Here is a 26,307-nt window from a genome sequence, read left to right on the forward strand (position 1 = left end):
TTCTAAACAGAATTAGCGTATTTCTAAGCACTAACAGCAACAAAACGTTTATTTAAACGTTAAAATTTCTTGTTTTTGTTGCTGCTGTCGTCGACGGTTATACACTTTCTGCTGGGACCGCTGCTACCGGTATCATCGTTGCGACAGATAAGTGCTGCTGTCGGCGACAACTATTCGCCACTGCTGTTAGTGGGCCCGCGACGTTTGGCATAATTCTGCCTTCTTTATGTCTTGCGCTGTTCTTTGGTTCATTTTATACCTAACGTCCATTATGCCTAACGTACATTGTGCCTATCGTCTGTTATGCCTAACGTCTATTATGCCCTACGTACTTATGCCTAACGTACTTATGTCTAACGTACTTACCTGCTGCTGGTTAACCCCGCTGTTGCTGACCAAGGAGCAATTGCTGCCAAGGGTATGCGATCAAACACTTTTTCCTGGCGAAATGAAACGAAACGAAATTTTAAATATCCATGTTGATTCGGCGACCACTTAAAAGTCACGTTTGCGGAAAAGCCATCAGAATCCGAGTACCAACCTCCACCGCGGTTAGCTCTTTTTTGCAAATTGAATATCTTTCGGATGCTTGATTTGTCCAATCTCCACATGTGCTTTACTGTTGTATATCCACAGTCAAGGGAGTGCACCTTTAAGTGGTCTTGTTGTGTAGGGGTTATCACGCCTATCTAGAGAGTAGGAGGTTGAGGGTTCGAGTCCCTCCAAAACACGTGGATTCTTTTTCGCAAATTTCATATCAATTTGTCCATTTCGAAACATATGCTGTGCATATGCACAGCCAAGATATTTAACAATAAAATGGTTTTCGTACGGCCGAGTTATCGAATAATATGCAATTAACTAAAAAATAACAACTGCTTTGCATTTCCGGAGCTAGCTTCGACAGCAAGTACAAATGACGTTGTTGACGAGCTACCATTAACCCTTTTGTTACCGACAAAAAAAAACACCTTTACGATACCGACAGGGTACCCGGGTACCCACGTGCTTAAAATGCTCATAACATTGTCAGTTTTTCTCCGATTTTGACGATTTTGGTTGTTTAGTTTTTGACGATTTTTGAGGGACCAGAGGGACCTCGAGTGGCCACAAACTCATTATGAAGAAACTGGGTAATCAAACGGGTATCAAAATTCATGAATTTGTTTCCGAAGCAAGATCTGATAAGTAATTAGGCAATATGATGGTTTGTCAACGGACCGATCATGCCGAAACAGGTTCCCGTAGGGCACAAAGTGGCTACAAACTTATTATGATGAAACCATGGCAATATGAGTATCAAAATTCATGATTTTTTTTTCGGAAGCGAGATCTGATGAGTAATTAGGCGATAGGATGTCTTAACAACGGACCGGTTATCCTTAAACAGGTTTTCGTTGGACCTATATAACCCTTACTCGATATTGAAGGGACCATCGAGTAAGCGAGGTATCGAGATCGGGAACACATTTATATTTGGCCGAATACTATTTGGCCGAGTAATTAAAATTTGTTTCCGACAGTGATGAACTTTGTAAAAAACTTAAAAATCACTTTAATAAAGTATTTAAAAAAAATGCTTCCGAATTAGGTGAAGTGATAAGTAAGATGTTCGAAGTGAACAGAGAACAGCGAGAACTGAGAAGTGAGAAATGAGATGTTCGAAAGAAGTACAAAGTGGTCAGAAGTGAGTACTGAAAAATGGAAATGAATATTGAGTAGAGAGACGAGTGCAGTGGCATGTGAGTAGTGTAAAGTGAGAAAAGAGTGGTGAGAAGTCAGAAATGAGAAGTAAGAAGTGATATTTGCGAAGTGAGAAGTAGGATAAGACTAGTGACATAGACAGAAACAAGGAATGAGAAATGAGAGATGATAATTGGGAAGTGAGAAGCGAGATGTTGAGTAGTGAGAAGTGAGTGCAGAAATATAAGATAGAAACAAAAAGGAAGATAGAAGAAAGAAGAAGAAAAAAGAAAGGAGGAAAGAAAATCTCATTTTTACTTCTCGTTCCCTGGTCTACACTTCTTCGTACTCCCTTTTCACAACTCACTTCTCACTTCTCATTTCTCCTTCTACTACTTACTTTTTACTTTTATCTTCACACATCTCGTTACTCACCTGCTTCTTCTCACTCCAAATTTCTCGCTTCTCACCATTTATTTCTCACTTCACACATATAACTTCTCATTTCACCCTTCTCATTTTTCATTGCCCTTTTCTCACCTGTAACTTATTATATCTCTCTTCTGACTTCTCATTTCTCACTTATCACGTTTCACTTCTAATTGCTAACTTCTCACCATTAACTACTAATTTGCACTCCGAATTTCTCACTTCTGACTTCTCATTTCTCATTTCTCACTTCCCAATACTAATTTCTCATTTTTCACTTTTTCGAATTTCTCACCTCTCACTTTTAACTTTTCATTTCGTACTTCTCTCTATTTATTTCTCACTTCTCATTTTTCTTTTTTCATTTCTCACTTATAACTTCTTATATCTCCCCTCTGATTTCTCTTTTCATTAAGCATATGCGGTATTTCGAAAAATTTCGTTTCAGGTGGTTCGAAACGAAATTCCGCGGAATTTCGCAGAATTTGGGAATGGCGAAATCAGATTTCTTGATTTCGTTTCGTTTCGTAAAATTACAAAATTTCGCTAGATAAAAATTAGCTTATAACGAAATTTAACGGAATTCCGCGGAATTTCGAAACAAATTTAGACTTGGACCATACTGTCTCGTACAGTCGCGTATTATACAAAATATTAGCTGCGCCACTGAACAAAATAATAAAGCTGTTTTCAAAACTTTATGTTATACAAATTTTTCTATTAACGCCTACTACATAATCCCATTCTGAGTCGACAAATTCATATTTTTCTAAAAAATGTCTTCGGTGTTTTGTTAGATATCTCCAACAGAAAACGAAAAATATCTTTAACTATTCTATCCCATTTTTAAAAAAGTGATCCGACTCAATATTTAAGACGTCAGGCTCAGAGTGTTAATGTAATCAGATATGAATTGTAACCTCTTACAGAGTTTCCAACCTATATTTTCGATAGAAGGAATAGTTTTGCTGAATTATTCGAACATTGTCGTTAAATGTAAATATCATGCCAAGAAAAGTTTCAATTATATAAAAAAACAACGATTAGTTTAAATTTGATCTGCCCTGAATTCCGACAAACTTTGAAACGATAGCTACCATTCAAATGACTCAACCAGCCCTGCCCTGCGAGATGTTTGCTACCAACGTCTCTACGAACGTAGCGCGTAAAACCCGAACGAGATGAAGTGCACATTGGGTGGATGGTCCGATCGTGTGGAGTCACCGAAGGCGCGCCCGCTGAGCTATAAAAGCTTCTGCACTAAGGGATGCGATCTCTTTGATCCTGTGAAGGCAACTTATATAGTTCGGCATCCAAGTATAATTTCAAAAAGTGCTAAAAGTATAGGAGTGATATCTCGCACACGTGGACTAGAGTGTAAAGGGCTAATCGTTAAGAAGCCGTTGCTCGCTAACCTCTAGTATCCTTCAATCGCGTTTGTGAACCATCTGGTTGTGAAGAACAGTTTGAAACGCTTTACTTGCCTTCCAGAAGGCCGAAACGAACCGTCCGTCAACATACGGTTCCTAGTGCTCTGTGACCGCCTACTATTAATGGTCTTTTGCCCTGAGTATTATAAGTGGTTGAACCCAAGAAAGTTGTGGTGTGCATACCCAACAGAAGCCCCAGTGTTATTTCGTTACGGAGCCGAAGTCGCTCCAAGGTACTGGCCTATCAGCAGGAAAACTCCCCATCCGGCAAGCACGTGCTGGAATCCGCATCGTCACAAGTCACCAGTCCATCTGGCAGTCCGCCGGGCCTCCAAGCATCAAAATCGTGAGTCGAGTGGTTGAATATAGAATTCCGTGAATAAAGGTCGTTCCTAAACATCCTAATTTGATTTGAGTTCGCGTACTTGCACCAATTCTTTTACAGGTTGAGAACTAATTATAGAAAGAGGTAAGTGTTCCTTAGTGCGGCATTGTGCCGGCCGTGAGATCAATAGAGGTGAGCTGGCTCGGGACGTGCGGACGTCCATGCCACAGACGCATGGGCGTCGCTGGTAGTAACAGAATCAGATCAGTACAACTTTGTCAAAGAGGCAAAGTCGTGGCGTGGATTCCTGAGGCCCTTGTGAAGTATTTTTAGAGCGCCTCTTTTTTATTAAAGGCCAACTTCTTCACCTCTTATGCCTCAAACCAGGTTTAAGCGCATGACTAAGCACCGCTTAAGAGTTAAGAAGGCCCTAAGGAAAACATTAAACGAAGCACATGATTTTGCGTTGGATTGATTTGAAACACGGTTTTCGTCTTCGAGTTTTCAAAATAACTTCGTTTACAATAAATATTTAGTCGCTTACCAAGGTGGCTTCACATGAATTACCTTTTCAACAAACCAAAGATTCCTTTCCCGTGGCGCTCACGGAGATGCAGAGACTTCCTCTTATAATCTTATAATAATGAGTATCAAACTAATTTTCCTCTCCTAATCCTAAATTGACTGTAAGGGCGTGACCGGCTCATACTGTCCATAGCAGCTGTTTCTTGCACTCAATTGAAGTCGGTTGAAGATGAAAATTTGACAACAATTTTTGCATGCCTCATATGAACAAACACATTTACAAGGACAAACAGACAATAGCTTGGTTCGACGAGTTGAATGTATATAAGACTATATTTTTCTTGATTAATGACTTGTGAGGGAAGTCAGATTTTTACTTTTTGCCTTTCTCGTACAACTAAGTTGTACCGAAAGGCTATCATTTCACTCCGAAAACGAACTTTTTATAGAAGCCTCTGAGACCCATAGTATTATATACCAATCGACTCAGCTCGACGAGCTGAGCACATGTCTGTCTGTCCGTGTGTATGTATGTGTGTATGTGTGTGTGTATGTGTGTGCACAAAAGCTATAAAAAACATTAGACAACTTTTCGTATAGTAATACTTAACCGATTTTCTCACAACAAGTTTCATTCGACAGGGGACAAAGCCTTGTTGATCACTATTGAATTCTAAAACGATCGAAGGTTGCGTTTAAAAGTTATATAGAAAATGGTACATAGATCCATATTCACCATATAAGGTTGGTGTCTTGGCTAAATGTGAGAAACGCACCACCAACACTAGGTGGATTATTCTGGGTTTTTATTGTCAAAGCAGATTCGATGGATATGGGGAATTGACTGATATCCCATCGTTATTAGCTGGTTATGGAACACCTTCTCGCAAGGCAGGTATTGTATAATTGGTTATACGTTCTATGTACCTAATGGAATAGTGTGGGTTCAAATCCCACCGGCAGCCGAATCTTTCTTCGCAATATCTCAAATGGCAAACTTAACTATGTGCATCAAAATTGAACATCTTCTCCAAAAAAATATAAGACTGTGGGTCTACGAAAAGGTTGAATTTGGAAGGAAATGATATCCTTTTGTTTGTGTATGCGACAGGAATAATTATTTTTTTATACCTGGCAAACTGCAGTCGTAAAAACTTTGCGATCACATTTCTGAAACACAATCTGAAAGACATATCTTTGTGCATTTTAGAAAGGTGCAGAGGATTCGTCTAGCAAGCAAATGTATGCTATCCAGTTTTACGCGAGTGGTACTGGCCGCCAGCTTGACTGCGGGGCAGTCCCTGATTTGACGTTTGTGGAGGTCAAGTGCACCCACCGCTCCGAGTTGGTCGTCAGATCCCGACCCGACCATACAAGCGATGAGAGATCGCCACTCGAGTTCACCTCACACAACCATACTTCATTAAGCGCCGTTGCTGATGAATCAAGTGTGTAGGAGCTGGACAATACTAATTACTCATCCTACTTGTTTGGCATGTGTACAAAAATACGTATGAGAGAGTTAGTTCTGAAAATGTATTGCGAGAGATCGGCTGGTAGCTGGTGCTGGGAATTTGGTTTCATCAGTACCCGCTAAGCTGCGGTGGACGACGGAGGTCCTTCGTAGCTTAATAGGGAAAGCACCTGTCATGCGAGCTGGGGTCGTGGGATCAAAGCCCACCGAAGGGGCGGTTACCCTCCAATACCTTTTCAGAACTAAATCTATCACTTGTTGAACATATGTTTAATCAAGTTTCAGACATAGTAATTAGATCACTGAATTTGTCTCCGAAATCGATGCACATTTTGCCAATATTGTCACTAAAAGCATGACAGTTACTGTCCCATATCTCTTCATATCAACATGAGACAGATATACTTGCGGCAGCAACTTAATCAGATCTAAAAATTATTAGGACTTGAAAAGATCTTCACGGACAGAATAATTACATAATTTGATAAATTTTCTATGATTTTAAAATATTGTTTTTCCAAGATTGTTTATGGATAGCTAAGAAGCATGACATACATCTTTGAATTCTTACGATTATCTAACATTTTTACCAGCACTTCCAGTACAAGTCATGGATCACAGAAATTTGTATGAATATTCAATGGTTTCAATCAATTTATCAGGAATGGTAATGGAACTACCGATTCAAGCGAACATCCAAGAAATCGTACGATTGTCTAAGAATTTTTATGGAAGCTGAGAATTGATGACGGAGCAGATCTGTTTAGTTTCAGGCTTGTAATAATCCATTTAAACTTACTTTATTTATCATTACTTTTAAAATGTTTAATTAATCGCATTTGCTGATTTCAACAACTGTTTTTACCTCTGGAAGCTTTTAAACCAAGGATAGGCTTGATATTTTTTAGTAACCTGGGTCTGATCATTTAGTAGTTTGTCAATAACTTATTACAGGGCTGCATTCCAAAATGTGTTCGTTGATTGCACTAGTTGCAGCAAATAAAACTAAATGATTGATATTTGCTTATCATCTAGTATAAGCTAATCATCGATAGGACAATGCTTTAACTGTCCCAATTCTGGAGGAACTTCCAGACGACATCCTAAAGGTACTTTCGGATGAAATCCTGGAGGAACTTCCAAATTTCTGAAGGAACTTCCGGACGACATCTTGGAGGAACTTCTGGGTGACATGCTGGAGGAACTTCCGGACGAAATCATGGATAAACTTTGGAACGAAATCCTGCAGGAACTCCCGGACAAAATCCTGGAGTAACTTCCTGACGACATCCTGGAGAAACTTCTGGACGACGTCCTGAAGGATCTTCCGGATGAAATTCTGGAGAAACTACCGAACGAAGTCCTAGATTAACGTGCTGACAACATCCTGGAGAAACTTCCGGACGACGTTTTGTAGTAACTTCTGGACGACATCCTGGAGGATCTTCCGGACGAAATCCTGGATGAACTTTGAAACGCAATCCTAAAGGAACTCCCGGACGAAATTTGGAAGAAACTTCCAGGCGACATCCTGGAGAAACCTCCGGACGATATCCTTAAGGAACTTTGGGACGAAGTCCTGGATTAACTTGCGGACGACATCCTGGAGGAACTTCTGGACGATATACTGGAGAATCTTACGGACGAAACCCTGGATGAACTTTGGAACGAAATACTGAAGGAACTCCAGGACGAAATCTTGGAGAAACATACTGGCGACATCCTGGAGGAACTTCCGGACGAAATCCTGGAGGAATTTCAGACGAAACCATGGAAGATCTTATGAAGTAACATCCGAACGACATCCAGGAGGAACTTGCGAACGACATCCTGGAGGATCTTCTGAAGTAACATCATGGAAGAACTTATGAATGATCTTCCGGATGACATCTTGAGTAACTTCTGGACGACATCCTGGAGGATCTTGGACGAAATCTTGGAAGATCTTCTGGACGAAATCCCGGAGAAACTGATGAATGATATTTTGGAGGAACTTCCGGACGACATCCTGGAGAAACTTCTGGATGAAATTCTTTAGGAAATTCCGGACGACATCCTGGAGGAACTTTCGAATGAAATCTGTGGGGCATGATTAGGATACTTTCAGCGTGTGATTATACATTAATACCTCAGCGTGTTGGGGCCCTCCTTAGCCGTGCGGTAAGACGCGCGGCTACAAAGCTAAGACCATGCTGAGGGTGGCTGGGTTCGATTCCCGGTGCCGGTCTGAACAATTTTCGGATTGGAAATAGTCTCGGCTTCCCTGGGCATAACAGTATCATCGTGTTAGCCTCATGATATACGAATGCAAAAATGGTAACTTTGCTTAGAAACCTCGCAGTTAATAACTGTGGAAGTGCTTAATGAACACTAAGCTGCGAGGCGGTTCTTTCCCAGTGTGGGGATGTAATGCCAATAAGAAGAAGAAGAAGAAGAAGAAGATCTCAGCGTGTCAGCATGATGAGCAGCAAGCCATGACTCGGTCTCTTCTTGTCAGATTTCCGTGGCGTGCACACGCACCCACGGAGTGTTGCTGTCATCGGATTTCGATCAGGCCATTTGGCCATCACACATTTAGACGATCCTGCCAGGTTATTTTTTGATCCTGACGCTGATTTCAATAGGTGAGTAGAATTCAAGGGGCTATCAAAATATTGGATGGTTTAAAAAAAATCACAAGGTAAAGTGATTTGTATTACCACAAAGGTGGTTTGGAAAATCACAAAGCGCGTCGCTGGAAAACGTTTTGAGGTTTGGAAAATCCCAAAACGCGTCTGAAAGACCGCATGAAATCGGATTGTAGTTTGAAAGTGTGTTTGGAGGACCGTTGGAAAACGATTTGTGGTTTGGAAAATTGCAAAGCGAGTTGGGACGACAGCTGGAAAACAGATTGTGGTTTGGAAAGTGTGTTTGGAAGACCGTTAAAAAACGGATTGTGGTTTAGAAAATCACAAGCGCGTCTGGAAGTCAGCTGGAAAATTGATTGTGGTTTGGAAAATCAAAAAGCGTGTCTGGAAGACCGCTGAAAAATGAATTATGGTTTGGAAAATCATAAAGCTTGTCTGGTAGACAGCTAGAAAATTCGTTGTGGCATGGAAAATCACAAAGCGTGTCTGGAAGACTGCTGGAAAATGGTTTGTGGAGTGGAAATTCAGAAAGCGCGTTTGGGAGACCGCTGAAAATTTATTGTGGTTTGGAATAAGGCATCTGGGAGACTCCATACAAGTCATACAAGTGAGCATACAAGTCAGACTCACACGGTAAGATAGAGGTGAGCATACAAGTCAGACTCACAGGGTGTGACAGAGCATGTAGGGTGTGTTAGAGGGTGCGATAGAGCGAGCACCCAAGTAAGACTCGCATGGGACGGGTGCCTGTGTGAGCGAGAATGAGCGAGTACGTTAAGTACTGCCATCCCCCAGAAGTAGTACTGGGAGGTAGTTCCTGGGGAAAACGATGGCGGAGCCCAAGGGAGTTTAGTCGGTATTACCGGTACGGTCGAGTCCGACACTCCAGTACACTTCCGTGTGGTAGTTTGGCAACTACAATGCACGTGTGCTGGGTTAGTGTGTAAATGGATTCTCCCTCGTAAAAAAAAGACTCCCAAGGTTAGTGCTAATTTAGAGTAAACTTATTTTAGTTTGACATTTATACACTTGGCGGCTTTAGTGTACATGAGACTACCAGTTGAGCAAGTTCAAACGAAATCTGAGAGATAAGGAGAACTATCGTATGCTACAAAGTTGTTTGGAAGGTAAAATATATTATTTTGAAGTTTATTTAGGAATTCACTGACTTAGTCATAGTGGAATTACACGTTGGATCTGATTTAAGTAGGGTAAATGATCCAATAGTGGAGGAACTAAGCACGTTCCAACACTATTAATTTTCCCAGAATTATTCCAATACTTATTTCGCTTACCTTGGATATATATTCGATAGTTTTCCCCATCTATTTTAATGGAAAAATGCTTCCGTCGCATGCATTCCATGTATTCCGTCCTAAAATGACAACTCCAATTATTGGTACATTGTTCCAATAGTTGCGGAATTTTTTAATTCGTGTTCCTATAGTTGCGAATCCCATTGTTTTCTTACGGGACTCGCAACTATAGGAACACTACCACAACTATTGGAGCAAAGGCGAAAATTTAGTAAGGTACTTTGAAGATATTTACCAGTTTATCAAGATAATCAATGCGGTTTTCACTTGGTTTGTATTCTGACATAATACTTTATTATTGGACGTAGTGGGTTGCTGCGTTCGATTCTTAGATTTTACGTTTACTGTACTACCGCAACTATAGGAACACCCACGACTATCGGATCATTTGCCCTATGATATCTCATTCAAATATAATATCTCTGCGAAAATTCAGTTAAATATCATTTTCTTGGCCGTTGTTCGGAAGTTCAACATCGATAGGTTGAAGGTCAGCTTGATGATGTTCCTATACACGAGAATGATAGTTGGATTTAATTGAGGTAATAAGATATTTAGATTATTGCTGCAATCTACATGTGATCGAGCCCACAGTGTGACGCCTGAGGATGCTTCAGTGTGATTACCGAGATCTCGACAACTGATCACTACTGGCGAACATTACATTGGTGTACAGTAGGGTGGCTCAAAAACACTTTTTCAAATTGTTTGATGGGCCGCCCTCTTATTCGGTTCTATTTGATGCCCTGATGCTCTGGACAAAATTTCAGCTAAATCGGCCAGCGTTTGGGCAGTGCTAAACTCGTTGGAAGTTTATATGGACAAATGTATGCAGAAACATCCAAAAACAGTGATATGCAGTTGGACGGCACAATTTACGATCAACAACCATGATACTCAATCAGTTCTTGTAAAATAAAATACAGAATGCTATGCTGAAAACCGCGAGAAGATTAGAGTTTATTACGCAAAGTGATTAGCATTCTACTGGAGTGTTGTAGGGGTGAATTTATTTCTTTTCAAAGGTAAAAGAAACGAAATTTGCTCAAACCCCACTTCAGAGAAATGCTGATAACTTAGTCGGGCAAACTCAAATCTTCTCGCGGTTTTCTGCATAACATTCTGTATTTAATTCTCCAATATCTGAATGAGTATCATAGTTCTTCATCGTAAGTTGTGTAGTCCATCTGCAATTTACAGTTTTTGGATGTTTCTGCATACATTTTTGCATATAAACTACCAATGAATTTAGCACCGCCCAAACGTTGGCCGATTTGGCTGAAATTTTGTCCAGAGCATTAGGGCATCAAATAGAACCGAATAAGAGGGCGGCCCATAAAAAATTGAACAAAGTTTTTCCCATACTAATTTGAGCCACCCTAGTGTACAGCGAGATGGTAAAGAGAAAGACATCAAAAACAACGTCGATGACATGTGAGATCGCATAAAGTTGATTTGGAAAGGTTATTCACAATTTATTAGTAGATTTAAAGGAGTTTAATTAATGGAAGTTCGTACACGAAGATAAATTTGAAGTTACCAGTTTTCGGTGAGCTGTATATGTTCATGAGTTATTATACTCATCACTGTTACTAGCTTCTGCTGTAAGTATAAAATTACCCAAAATAATGGTCTTGTTGGCACAGTGAACCAAATGAGGTCAGTTGAGAATAAAAGTACTAGGGAATCAGTCCACGGTGCAAGGAGTAAAAGTAAGGTAAATTGGGGCATAAGTTGTTCAATGAAATTATCGAAATTGAATTTCAGCATGAAGCTGTGCTTACACTAAGTTGCTTTGAAGGCATTTCCTAGTATCGACTTCCCAACACTATATGTTCATAGAGAGATCAATATTATAACACTAGGTACTAAACATATAAACGATACAATCTATTTACTTCCATATCGTGGTTCTGCGATTAAAAGCCACAATGTTAAGACAACTGTTCGCATTCGTCTAGCGCATATAACTTAGAAGAATCATTGCGTCCTATGCTAGAGGTTTTTTTTTGCCTTTTTTATTAGAGAAGAAGGGGAATGTGGGACTTGAGTAGGTTACTTTCAGCGTGTCAATTGATGATAAGCAAGCCATGACTCGCCCTCTTCTTGTCGGATCCCCGTGGCGTGCACACGCACCCCCGGAGAGCTGCTGTCATCGCATTTCGTTCCGGCCATTTGGGGCCACACAAAATCCTGGAGGAACTTCCAGACAAATTTCTGAAGTTACTTCCGGACGATATCCTGGAGGATCTTCCAGACAAAATCCTGTAGGAACTTCTGATAAAACTTTCGCACGAGGTGCTGAAGGAACTCAGAAACACAACCTTGGGGAATCTTCAGGATGAAACCCTAAAAAAAAATCCGAACGACATCCAGGAGGAGCTTTGGGACGAAATCCTGGAGAAACTTCCGAAAGATTTCCTGGAGGAAATTCCGGACGATATCCTGGAAAAACTTCCGGATGAAGTCCTGGATGAACTTCCGGACGACATCCTGGAGAAGCTTCCGGACGAAATCCTGGGGGAACTTCCAGACGACATCCTGGAGGAACTTCCGGACGAAATCCTGAAGGAGCTTTCGGACGACATCGTAGAGGAACTTCTGAAGGAACTTCCGGACGACATCTTGGAGGAACTTTTGGACGACATCCATTTCGGATGAAATCCTGGAGGAACTACCAGGCGAAATCCTGGCTAAGCTTCCGGACAAATTTCTGAAGGAACTTCCGGACGACATCATAAAGGAACTTCTGGACTAAATCCTGGTGGAACTTCCGGATGAACTCCTGGAGAAAATGATGGACGAAATTATTCCACAAGACATCCTGGAGGAGCTTTCGGATGAAATCCTGGAAGAACTTTTAGCCAAAGTTCTAAGGGAACTTTCGGACAGCATCCTGGAGTAACTTCCGGACGACCCCGAAGGTTCTTCTGCACGAAATCCTGGAGGAACTTTGAGACGAAATCTTTGAGCAACTTCTCGAGAAGCTTTGAAGGATGAACTTCTCGAGAAGCTTTCGGGCGAAATACTGAAGGAACACCCGGACAACATATTGGAGAACCTTCGGGACGAAATCCTGGAGAAACTTTCGGATGAAATCCTATCTGGAGGAATGTCCAAAGAAATTTCTCGATGAACTTCCCATCGTGGAAAAAATCCTGAGTAATTCGTTGGGGTACTTCTGAAACTATTCCGGAGATGTTTTTACGCTTGAAATTTGTCCACGCCGCCGCCGCTGTCTGAAAAAAATCTATCACGCCACGCAGGTAAAATTTCAATCCGCGCACAGATTTACAATTAATATAGTTGTATTGGCCTTTTTTCCAAGCGATATGGATCATTTTACCAATACTATGGATCATATTACCGAAGTTATGGATCATAATCACGATAGAAATTGTGCAAATTTGAAGTTTTATGGATTATTTTCCAAAGAATTATGAATCATTTGTCTTACGTTCATGCGAAAATAGCAGAAATGTTATCGTTTTTCTTGATCACATCTAATGGGACATATTTATTAAAATTATTTGTTATGAGGGTTCCCGAACTATTTTATAAATTTATAGTATAGCGTTTTACGGAACAATCAGGTGTTATTAATGGATCATTTTTCATTTTTTATGGATCGAGTCAAGTACGAGACACTGAAGGCGGCCTTACTGTTGAATTCGACATACGTATCTGTCAAAAGTACAATAAAGTAGTGGAATTAAATGGAATAGTACAAACTCGTCTTTTGACAAGTACATTTCCTTTCCAATCAAACTAACGATTGACAGTTGTATAAAAAAGTCACGAGCGAGATCGGGCCGGTTCACCTAGTATCTAATAATTTCCATTCTAAGAACTATTTCAAAAAGCGTCTTCTCCTTCTACCAGTTTTGATTATAGCTCACATTGGAAACATAATTTAATGACGTTATTTCCAGTATCAGTTAAATCTAGAATGAAATACGCCTCAAGACCTCTGAACGAAATTCATTCCACCGAATTGATCATCGATTACCAGGAAGATGAAACAAAAGGCCCTCATTTTCGATCAAATGAAGATGACCCTTCGCATGGCCCCAAACTCCGCATACACCGCACTGCAAGACATATCCCAGAAACCCACCTATAAAAATTATGTGGATCCTTCCATACTTTGTGGTATTTTGTTCCCTTTCTGCTCGAACAATATGCCTTCCTCGCCTATATTGTTCCCGAAACTCTGCACCGCCACACAGCAGAGACCTGGCGACAATAAAATTGAACCGCGACGACGTCGATGAGGACGATAGTTGCTCGCATCACGGGACTTGGAACGGAACGACCTGCCCGGTCCTATGCAGCCGATTGTCGGAATTTCGCCAAGCAAGCAAGAACAAAAGCCGGCACACGGGCGGCCCTCCGTCCGTCCCGTCGTCTGGGGAGGGGTCTAAGGACACGAAGCGCAAAACAAACATTGCCACAAGTTCTTCCAAGCGAGCGAAGATTGGCGACGACGACGACGAGAGGGCGACTTATATGATTAGCAATAAATTTTGTTGAATTTATCGATCCCGTGCCGAATGGGGCCAGTACGGATAGGGTGGGGTAGAATCCGGCGGAGAATCGAAAGCTCAACTGGAGGTAAACAGTGAAGTCATTCAACAATTTCTGTAATTATGTGACCAATGTTTTCAAAGTTATTGTCACCAGAGGTTTTCACACCCTAACGTCCGATTCCGTAAAGAGCAATTTGGATTTCCGAGCGAGAGCAAGAGGGGAAAGGTCAAGCCGGATCCAACGTGGTCTCGGGTAGGGGGTCCGTATAAAATAATGACGCTGCGGTGCATAAAATTGCGGTGAAATGTATCGGCTTTCAAGGTCGATTACGTGACACACAGCGACTTGGGGCTCGGCGTGGCAGCACGCTGTAGTGCTGCCGCCGTGGTGTGCCTCGACGACACTTGAAGAATGCGAACAATAGCAATAAAATTGTTTTATTTGTGGTGCACTGCGGGATATAAACTATCGAATTTCTCCCATAAAAATCTGTCGCTTCTCACTGCGGTTGGGGCTTGTTGACAGTATCTAATCTCCGATTATGGCGGTGATGATGCCTGAGCTGGAGGTGCCTCTCCAATTCATTATTGTGTGAAGCCAATCTAATCTGCTAATCGCAAAATCGGTCATTTGCAGCTGGACCCCATCGCAAGACGCACGAAGCGAATGATGACCGATGATGATGAGCTGCGATGTGATTAATCAACTGTACTGCTTATTAATGACCGCTGCTTACAGTAAACAACATTTGGAATTATGCGCTCTGTTCGGATCCGATCCAATCCGATCCGAATGGATGAAGACACGCAACAAAGGCGTCGATTTGCCTATTAATCTTCGCGTCTTGTCTCTTTCAGCAGCAGTCGGAGAATGGGTCCTACGCGGCAGAAAGTTCCGTTGTCCGATGGCAAAAGCCTCCTCGGGAGCCCGGAAGGTCGACGGTTGCGGAGGTTCGAAGCGGGAGCTACTTCTGAACGTCGAATGAAAATAAAAAGCTGTTGGCAGCGGACAACGCGCCATTTCTCATCATTTTGATTATTGCCGGTATGAAAAATGAATAGACGCCGCCGCCGAGCATCCGTTGATTTTTCTTTGAATGTGCTCAGGAACGGATGAAGGTGAGCTCACCCAGGCCAGCGTGTTTTAGCTCAGGTGAACTGCAATGAAGTAGCAGGGATTTGAGTTCGATTAATTAAATCTAAATAATGTTCGTTTAAATTATTAATACCTATTGGATTCCAAATGTTCGTCTCCCTGATGATAGCTCCGGATCAGAAAATTATTCTTAATCCGTTAATGTTTCAGATACTGTATTTAAATAAGCTTGCTGTCTGATACGTCTTAAGCCCAATTTACAGTTAAATTTGCTCCTTACCCTCAGACCCCGAACCAAGCTACATCTCTGTTGCGAGTAGATCTCTGCCAAGGAAAAATATCAATATCTTTCTTCTACTCCTTCTGTACCATCTCTCGACCCACCTGGCCACCGCTCTCCATTGTACTCCTTCCTTATCCGCACCCCGTGCTCCCAACCACAACCCAACTCAAGTTGCAATAATTCATTAATTTTTGTTTACTTTTGAAATAAAAAGCATAAATCAATACGGTTTCGGAATTCCACCAGCGCGAGCGTCCATATCCGTGGGTCTGCTGCCAAACCCGTCGCATGGGATGGGACGGGATGAGCACGCGAGTGATCAACTCTTCCAAACTTCTGCCGCCACCAACTGACCGACCGCTGCTGCTGGCTGACTGGGGCGCGGTCTGCGGTTGGCTTGGCCGCCGCAAAGAATCCGAAAAGCTGTCCCCGCGATTCTCTTGTTTTGTCAATTCCGTGTTGAATCGGCCAGCTGAAGAAAATGGGATAACGAAGACGATGACAGCGAGCGACGACGGGAGAAGAATGGGCAGGTCGTTCTTCCATTTGGATGAGATTTGGTTCGGAGGTTTGAGCAGCAAAAAGTGAAAAATGGTTTATTGAAACCGAGCCCGAGTGTCCGTTGTTTGAACTTCGCGGTCGGACACCGCGCTAGAAGGCAGTGGGAACCGAATCCGAATGCCAGTGAAAAGGAAGGACTATTGCGGCAGTAGATTATTGGGCTTTCAAAAGCACCTGATTTAGCATTAGATTCTGGTAGTAACGCATTAGAGAAGTTTTGGTGTAAAATATTGCCTTTATTGGTTTTGAAATCGGTAACGGGAATGGGACCCCCATCGTTAGCCTTCTTATACTGAATTAGGTTTCATGTTGGAAGATGGCGAAAATAGGGATTTGTTTCTTCAAATTTACGGCTAGTGTTCCACATATTTTCGTTTGCCATTTGGTTGGGATCAGGTTTCATAATCTACAATTTTGGGGTTAAGCTTCATATATCTCTCATCAGAGAATGCTGTAAATCAAATAACTAGGATCTGATTATTCAAACATGAAGCAATAAAATGGATTGCCCGAGGATATTAATTAAAATTTCTGGCAATTTAATTCTTAGGATAAACAAACCTCGAAATATTTATTTATTTATTTCTCAGCCTAAGGCCGGAGTGGCCTGTGCAGTAAACAAAGTTTATTCAACTCGGTCCATGACTGCACGAAGACAGCCCCGCAATCTGCGGATGGTCTACAAATCGCCTTCAACCTGATCGATCCACCTTGCTCGCTGCGCACCTCGCCTTCTTGTACCGGTCGGATCATTGTCGAGAACCATTTTTACAGGGTTATTGTCCGACATTCTGGCTACGTGCCCGGCCCACCACAGACGTCCGATTTTCGCGGTGTGAACGATGGATGGTTCTCCCAACAGCTGATGCAGTCGTGGTTCATTCGCCTCCTCCACGTACCATCCGTCATCTGCACCCCACCATAGATGGTACGCCGCACTCCTTTCGAAAACTCCGAGTGCGCGTTGGTCCTACACGAGCATCGTCCAGGTCTCGTGTCCGTAGAGGACTACCGGTCTAATGAGCGTTTTGTAGATTGTCAGTTTAGTACGGCGGCGAACTCTATTCGATCGGAGCGTCTTGCAGAGTCCAAAGTATGTACGATTTCCAGTCACTATGCGTCTCCGAATTTCTCTGCTGGTATCATTTTCGGCAGTCACCAGTGAGCCCAAGTATACGAATTCTTCAACCACCTCGATTTCGTCACCACCGATGCAAACTCGCGGTGGGTGGCTCACATTGTCTTCTCTTGAACCTCTTCCTAGCATGTACTTCGTCTTCGACGTGTTGATGACTAGTCCGATCCGCTTGGCTTCCCTCTTCAGTCTGATGTAGCCTTCCTCCATCTTCTCAAAGTTACGTGCCATAATATCTATGTCGTCGAAGCCAAATAGCTGGACGGACTTATTGAAAATTGTACCGCACTCGTGTTAATCCCTGCTCTTCGTATTACCTCTTCCAAAGCGATGTTGAATAGCAGCCACGAAAGACCATCACCTTGCCGTAACCCTCTGCGGGTTTCGAAGGGACTCGTGAATGCCCCTGAAACTCGAACTACGCACATCACCCGATCCATCGTCGCTTTGATCAACCGTGTCAGTTTATCCGGAAATCCGTTTTCGTGCATTAGCTGCCATAGCTAGTCCCGATCGATTGCGGCTTTGAAGTCGATGAATAGATGATGTGTGGGCACGTTGAATTCGCGGCATTTCTGCAGTACTTGACGAATGGCGAACACCTGGTCCGTGGTGGAGCGTTCGCCCATAAAACCCGCCTGGTACTGCCTCTCGAACTCCCTTGCAATTGGTGCTAGTCGACGGCATATAATTTGGGAAAGTACCTTGTAGGCGGCGTTCAGCAATGTGATTGCGCGGTAGTTGCTACAATCCAGCTTATCGCCCTTTTTGTAGATGGGACACACGACACCTTCCATCCACTCCTGCGGCAAAACTTCCTCCTCCCAAATCTTGGTAATGACCCAGTGCAGCGCTCTAGTCAGTACCTCTCCACCGTATTTAAATAGCTCTCCTGGTAGTTGATCAGCCCCAGGGGCTTTGTTGTTTTTCAGCCGGCCAGTCTCCTCCTGGATTTCCTGGAGATCCGGAGCCGGTAGAATTATGTCCTGCGCGCGTTCTCCCAGGTCCATCACCATACCGCCATCTTCGTCTGCCACATCGCCATTCAGGTGTTCTTCGTAGTGATGCTGCCACCTTTGGATCACCTCACGCTCGTTCGTAAGAAGGCTCCCGTTTATGTCCTTGCACATATCAGGCTGTGGCACGTGGCCCTTACGTGAACGGTTTAACTTCTCATAGCACTTTCGTGTGTTACTAGCGCGGTACAGTTGCTCCGTCTCTTCACGGTCTCGATCTTCCTTTTTTTTCTCCGAAAAATCGAGTTTGGTCTGTTCCGTGCCTGTTTGTATCGTGCCTCGTTCGCCCTCGTGCGGTGTTGCAGAAATCTTGCCCATACTGCATTCTTCTCCTCAACTAGCTGCTCACATTCGCCGTCATTCCAATCGTTTCTCTGATCTGGGGGCACCGTGCCTAGTGCAGCGGTCGCGATGCTTCCAATGGCGAATCAAATATCTCTCCAGCCATCTTCAAGAGACGCTGCGCCTAGCTGCTCTTCCGTTGGGAGTGCCACTTCCAGCTGCTGCGCGTATTATTGGGCTAGCCTATCGTCTTGTAGCCGCCCAATGTTAAGCAGCAGCGTCCGACTTCGACGCGTGTTGTACACCGTCGAGAGTTTTGAGCGCAGGCATACTGCAACGAGGTAGTGGTCGGATTCAATATTCGCACTGCGGTAAGTGCGGACGTTCGTGATGTCGGAGAAGAATTTACCGTCGATTAGAACGTGGTCGATTTGGTTTTCCGTTTCTTTGTTAGGTGATCTCCATGTGGCCTTGTGGATATTTTTGCGAGGAAAGAAGGTGCTTCGGACTACCATTCCGCGGGAGGCTGCGAAGTTTATGCATCGTTGGCCGTTGTCATTCGATACGATGTGCAGACTATCCAGTCCGATGACCGGTCTATAAATTTCCTCCCTTCCTACCTGTGCGTTCATGTCACCGATGACGATTTTGACGTCCCGCAGTGGGCATCCATCGTATGTCTGCTCCAGCTGTACGTAGAACGCTTCTTTCTCATCGTCGGGTCTCCCTTCGTGTGGGCAGTGCACGTTGAAGAAACGGCCTTTAATCCTCAGCTTGCACATCCTTGCGTTGATTGGCTGCCACCCAATCACGCGTTGGCGCATCTTTCCCAGTACTATGAAGCCGGTTCCCAGCTCGTTGGTGGTGCCACAGCTTTGGTTGAAGGTAGCCGCTCGATGTTCGCTTTTCCACACTTTCTGTCCTGACCAGCAGATTTCCTGCAGCGCTACGACGTCGAAGTAGCGGGGATGTAATTCATCGTAGATTATCCTGTCGCAACCTGCGAAGCCTAGCGACTTGCAGTTTCATGTTCCAAGCTTCCAATCATGATCCTTTATTCGTCGCCTAGGTCGATGCCGATTGTGTCGAGTCGTATTATCGTCTATGTCGTTCGTAATGGTTGTTTTTAAAGGCGGCTTATTAGGCCTGCGCAAACCTCCTGTCTCTGGGGCAGCAGGGACAGCAGGGACAGCATGATGTCCAAGGGCTTGACGACCCCTCCCCAGCTGTCTGCGAGTCAGGGAGAACTGCCTAGGGCGTGGTGGGATTTAGCAGTGGGCTCTGCTAAAATCCCTCCCAAAAAAACCACAAGTGCCCGTAAGCGGACTCTATCAAAGCGACTGTGTGCCGCTTCAAAAGCACAAGCCCAGGGAGGGAGTGCCAACTGGCATGTGGAGTGTCCCTACTTCGGTAGGGTAGTGCGTGAGCTGCTTCGGCAGGGAGTGAGTGATCTGTTTGTGCTGAGGCAGGAGTGTCATAGCGAGTCGCCGCCGCTATGGCAGCCTCGAAGCGCAGCAGAAGTCTGAGTATGGACTGCACATGCTAAGGTAAGAGTGTCGTAGCGTTGCTACCGCTATCGACACCTCGAGGCATGGCAGTGGAGTGTTAGAATAAGTTGTGGAGTGTACCTACTTCGGTAGGGTAGCGCGTGAGCTGCTTCGGCAGGGAGTGAGTGATCTGGTTGTGCTGAGGCAGGAGTGTCATGGCGTGTCTCCGCCGCTATTGTCACCTCAAAGCGCAGCAGAAGTCTGAGTATGGACTGCACATGCTGAGGCAGGAGTCGAGGTATCCCATCGACACCTCGAGGCATTGCAGTGGAGTGTTAGAGTGAGCACCTGAAAAAGGGTCACATGGAGCGAATGGTCTTTGGAGAAGCTGCTTCGGCGGCAGGGTAGCAGTGGGTTGTACCCACACACCTACAGTTGTGCACATGTGGTGCATGGGGAGTGTCCCTGCTTCGGCAGGGTAGCGTATGGTCTGCTTCGGCAGTGGTGTGATTGATCTGCTCGTGCTGAGGCAGAGTGTCGTAGCGCAATATCTGTAGGCCCAGGCAGTTACCGCTATTGACACCTCGAGGCATGGCAGCGGAGCGTCCGGGAGAGCATCCAAGTAAGACTCAAATGGAGTGAATGGGGTGCGAGTCAGTCTCGCGTGGGACGAGTGCCTGTGTGAGCGATAATGAGTGAGTACGCTTAGTACTGCCGTCCCCCCAGAAGTAGTACTGCGAGGTAGTTCCTGGGGGAAACGATGGTGGAGCCCAAGGGAGTTTAGTCGGTATTACCGGTATGGTCGAGTCCGACACTCCAGTACACTTCCGTGTGGTAGTTTGGCAACTACAATGCACGTGTACTGGGTTAGTGTGTAAATGCATTCTCCCTTGTAAAAAAAAAAAAAACCTCCTGTCTCATCGGAGGGCCGTCGTGTCAGGCTGTTTAGCGTCCCACCAGGACTTGGGCTTGTGCGCTTTGAGCGGCACACGGTCGCCTTTGGCGGAGCCTGTGATTGTTCGTGCTTGAGGAAAATCGCTCGTGACGTCCGATAAAATTCCAGTGGTAGTGCCAGCTACCTTCCTGTGACCATGCCGTGATCCATCCATACTCCGTCTGCCGTGTTACTGCTCAAAATAAATATACAAGGCATTGAATTTGCCTTGGTCAGGTGAGAACCTTTCCAAGTGAGTAGTCCTGTTTGCGCCAGTGCTTCTTGGTTTTCTTCGTTCGCCAGGTTCTATTCTTCGGTGCATCGTTCCTTCAAGATGGCCGACGAACGTCGGAAGCAGGTGCTGATATCCCGTCGCACCACGTTGCTCGCCTCGCTAGGACGTGCGGAGCAATTCATGACGCAATACCAAGAGGAACGGGGCAAGCTCGAGGTGGATTTGCGGTTGAAAAACCTGGACGTGCTTTGGCAGGGGTTGGAAGAAGCTCAAGCTGAATTAGAGGACACAGAGGAGGAAAAAGAAGGCATGGTGAGAAATTTATCGTACCGCTCTAACTTCGAATCTCAACTCTTCAAAATAAAAGCTTTTCTACGCTCTAAACTTCCGGCTCCTATTTCTATGCAATCCAATCTCCCTCAAATAACCGCTACTGGGGTTCCTTCCACTCTAAAGGGTCTAAAACTGCCTACTATCTCATTGCTTGAGTTCTCCGGGGACTATAAAGACCGGGTACCTTTTTACGGTACGTTTTTGGCTCTAATTCATACGAATCTGGAGGTGACAGATATCCAGAAATGTCATTATTTGCGAGCTGCTGTAAAGGGTGAGGCCGCGCAACTCATCGAGTCGATTGGGATCAGTGTGGCCAATTACCAGTTGGCATGGGATGCTCTTGTCAACCGTTATGCGAACGAATACCTGCTGAGGAAACGTCATCTACAAGCTTTGTTGGACTGTCTGACGATGAAGCGAGAGTCTGCATCCGCCCTGCATGCAATAGTTGACGATTTTGAAAGGCATGTGAACATTCTTGGTCAACTAGTTGAACCGGTGGAGTCATGGAGCACCATGCTGGAGCACATCTTGTGTACACGGTTGCATGATGACACTTTAAAAGCGTGGGGAGATTATTCGTCCGCTTTGAATGCTGTTACCTACAAGCACCTTGTCGAATTCCTACAGCGTCGTATGCGGTCCTCGAATCGATTTCCGTCAATCAGCACCATCAACCAAAGCCAGGGCAGCACCCAGCCTCCAAAGTCCCTAAAACGTCATTCCCGATGAAAGTTTCTTCCCATGCAGCCGTCGAAAGTCCATCCCTGAAATGCTATGCCTGCGTCATCCGTCAATCAAGTGCTACAAATTCCAAAAGTTGGCGATCTCCAAGAAAATGAGTCTCATTAATTCCAAACGCCTTTGCCTCAATTGCTTCCGCGACGATTACCTCGCGCAAAACTGCAATTCCAATTCCACGCCGCCTATGTAGACCATTCCAATAGATCCAATGCTGCTACTACGTCTTCGTCGTCGTCCAAGTCTTCTGTGCAAACCAACGTAGCTACCACCGAATTTCTCTCGTATCAGCTTCCACTGCTTCCACGTGCAGTGTGCAGTGTGCCGGTGCAAGGTTGTGGAAGAAACGTGCTGACAGTAGTTCTGAAAGTCGTCGATTGTTACGGCCAGGAACATCCGGCGAGAGCATTGTTGGATTGTGCATCGCAGCCAAACATCATCTCCGAAGACATGGCGCAGATATTACGTTTGCCAAGAAGTAAGATGTATGTTTTGATCCATGGGGTGGGTAAAAAACCGCAACAAGCTCGAATTTCGGTTCGAACTCAGATTCGCTCCCGAAAAGCAGAATTCGCCATCAACGTCAATTTTTTGGTCCTCAAAACTGTCATTCCAAAACTCCCCACACACGATGTATCCGCTGACGATTGGAATTTGCCTCGGGATTTGTTCTATGCGGATTCAAACTTCAACAAAAGCGCCGGAATCGACATGATAATAGGCAACGAATATTTCTTCTCTTGCTTCAAGTCGGCTGCCAGGATCCACCTGTCTGATTCATTACCGCTGCTAGTAGATAGCCCCTTCGGTTGAAAACTCCCGTGAAGCTACCGCCTGTTCCATTACAGTGAGGTCCTTGGTATCCCTCGAATAAAGTCTGGGACGTTTCTGGAAAATAGAAGAGCTTCCAACTAGGTCTTCCTACTCTTTGGACGAGAAGAAATGTGAGGAAATCTACGCATCTACGGTCCACCGGAACTCCGAAGGGCGTTATGTCGTTCGCCTTCCATGGAAAACCAACTTCCATATGTCGTGCTCCGTACATTGCTTGTGGCCTTGGTAGCCGATGTGGCGAAAATGTATCGCCAGGTTTTACATCATTCCGACGACACACCATTCCAGCCAGGTGTATTTCGCGACCGACCCGTTCAATAACGTTAACAATAAATTCAATCGAAGTGAAGTGTCGTGTTACAACCCGAACGATCCAGTAAAGCTGCAATATCAGCAATCGCCGGTGTGTAATTAACCGCGTGCAACCAAAATAAGCATCCGATAAAAAACGCATGGGAGGGGCCCGTAGCGTAGTTGGCTACACGTTCGCCGTACAAGCGAATGGTCATGGGTTCGATTCCCAGCCCCTCCACCAAACCCTCGTCAGTCGCCAGATCCGCAGCCCATACGGTGGCGTTCTGGGGTACGCGCCTTATCGTGACGGCTGCCTGATGACGACTGACAACTTGTTCTTCTCGATGGCATTCCTCTAACGTTACCCGGATTAATGGCAACCGAACAATGCAACGATCATTGAATACACGACATGGACAAATGGACACAGCGGACTCACGATGAGATGGACTGACAACGACAACAATAATGGTAATGGAAATCTAAAAATAGATTCTGTGTGGATTCTGTAGAGCAGAATACCACAGTAGATCTCGGCACAGTAGCGGTAAAGTAACACAAAGTGCCTTACAAATAAATAAAGGAAAGAAAAAAAGATAAAAACGCAAGTAAAACTGCCAATTCACACGTAGCAAAACTACGTGATGAATGAGCACCAGTTCCTCCGCTGGGGGGGAACCCTCCGGAAAAGTGATGGTACTGGAAAGGAAGGAGGAAGGTAAAAACTTTCATGGAGTGTCTCCCGTGTTAGTGGAAAAATTCATCCAAAGCTACTGTGGTGAAGTCCACAGTGCAAAAAAAAACTGCGATGGAAATTTTTTTGTAACGGTGAAGAACGAATGCCAGGCAAGAAATCTGGCTAAAATGGAAAAGATGGAAAAATGGAAGTCAACGTTTACGAACACAAAACCCTAAATTCGTGCAAAGTGGTCGTTTTCTGTCGCGATGTTAGGGAAGATAGTGATACGGATATACTAGCGATGCTCTCGGAACAGGGAATAACTGAAGTGAAGCAAATTATGAAAGAAATAGAAGAAAATAAAACCTCCACGGGAATTTTTGTCTTCACTGTCAAAGGCACCAACCCACCAAGTGAACTGAAACTAGGTTACATTGTGCTTGAAACTCGACCTTGGTACCCAAATCCGCTGAGGTGCTTCAAGTGCCTCAAATTCGGACATACAAGTAAGAACTGTTCCAGTGAAAAAAAAATGCAGCAAGTGCGGTGAACTATACCACGAAGAATGTACCAACAGCGAAAAATGTATCAACTGTGGAAACAAGCATGGCGTATTCTCTAAGGAATGCCCTACCCTGAAGCAAGAAAAAGCCATTACAAAAGTGAAAGTGGATAAAAACATTTCTTTCTGGGAAGCAAGGAAAATTGTGGAAAACGAGGGTAAATCAACATATTTGGATACCCTTAAATCATCACTGAAGAGGCAGACTGATGAAAAAATCGCACAACTGACCGAACAAAACAATCTGTATCGTAACCAAATCCAACAGTTAGAAGAAGAGAGGAAATCACTAGCAGAATCCATCAAACTAGACTACGACACTCATTACGAAAATCTGCTGAAGCAATACCAGGACGAAAACGAAAAGAAGTTCGGAAAAATGGAAGAAAACTACGAAGCCATCCACAACAAATTTGAAAACCTTGCATCAGTATACCAAGAAGAAAAACAAAGAAGAAAAAAGGCAGAGGAAGACCTCGAAAAATTCCAAGAAAATTACGCTTAGCTAGAAAATATACTAAAACAACACGGATATAAATCCGCCCCCAAACATAGAAATCAAGATAACCCCGCGCCTTCACCGCCCAGGAAAAAGAAAGCCAACCACAAGATGGCACCAGCCAAGGAAGTGGATTACGTCGACTCAGAATCTGAAAACACCGACGGTCAACCCGACGAACACATGGACCAGAAACCCTGATACAAACAAACCAGAATACCAAACACCACCAAACTCGAATCCGGATTATCTACACAACAACAAACAACAACAAAAATAATGACAGAAATACTGCAATGGAATTGTAATGGAGTAAGAAGTCAATATGAGGATCTTCAACTTTTAGTCAGCAAATTCAAACCAAAAATCATTACGCTACAGGAAACAAGAACCAACTCCTCACAAAACTTTCGCCTAAATGGATACGAAACCTATTCTACCCACCGACCATCTGGTCAAGGTGGAACAGCAATAGCAGTTAAAACAGGCATCAAAGCCAAACACTTAAAAACGAACTCTACCCTCGAAGCGGTCGCTGCTGTAGAAATTGATTGTACGACAATTCCCCGAATGCAACATTTCCCCGAATGCAACATTTTCCGGAATTGTTTCCACAGTGCAGATAAAACTAAAACTGAAAAAGAAATCTGCGTCATTTAACATATAATTATGTTGCACACCCAAGAATAACCGAACGATCAGCAGAATTCCCTTAGCAACAACCACACCGACCCACATCAGGAATAAGCACATCAGCACCTTTGCACCGGACGTCGACCAGCGTGCCATGCAGAGACCATTATTTGGCCCCGAATTGCAGTATCATCAAGTTTTAGCTATTAAGTAGAGCCCAATCAATCGAGTTCAGTCAGTTAGTGTTCAGTTCCCATTCTAGATAGTTAATCAGTGACTTAGTTCGTGAATTAATTGTATCTTAATTTAAGTAATGAGTAAATAAATTGTTTTTACTCACACCCGGTCCTCCGACTGTTTTT

General features: G+C 44.1%; 1 protein-coding gene and 1 pseudogene across 1 annotated transcript; both read left to right on the forward strand.

Annotated features, from left to right (window-relative positions):
* Positions 1-21,466: 21,466 nt before the first annotated feature.
* Positions 21,467-22,435, forward strand: LOC134207050 (uncharacterized). The gene has a single exon (XM_062682779.1). It carries the CDS (start codon positions 21,467-21,469, stop codon positions 22,433-22,435), a length of 969 nt encoding a protein of 322 aa, XP_062538763.1.
* Positions 22,436-24,176: 1,741 nt separating this feature from the next.
* LOC134211515 (uncharacterized) lies at positions 24,177-25,808 on the forward strand (annotated as a pseudogene).
* Positions 25,809-26,307: the final 499 nt, after the last annotated feature.

Source organism: Armigeres subalbatus, chromosome 1, assembly GCF_024139115.2.
Source record: "Armigeres subalbatus isolate Guangzhou_Male chromosome 1, GZ_Asu_2, whole genome shotgun sequence".
NCBI lineage: Eukaryota > Metazoa > Arthropoda > Insecta > Diptera > Culicidae > Armigeres > Armigeres subalbatus.

Excerpts from the sequence above, each read along its gene's own strand:
- LOC134207050 (XM_062682779.1), top strand. The coding sequence starts at position 21,467 with ATGGCCGACGAACGTCGGAAGCAGGTGCTGATATCCCGTCGCACCACG.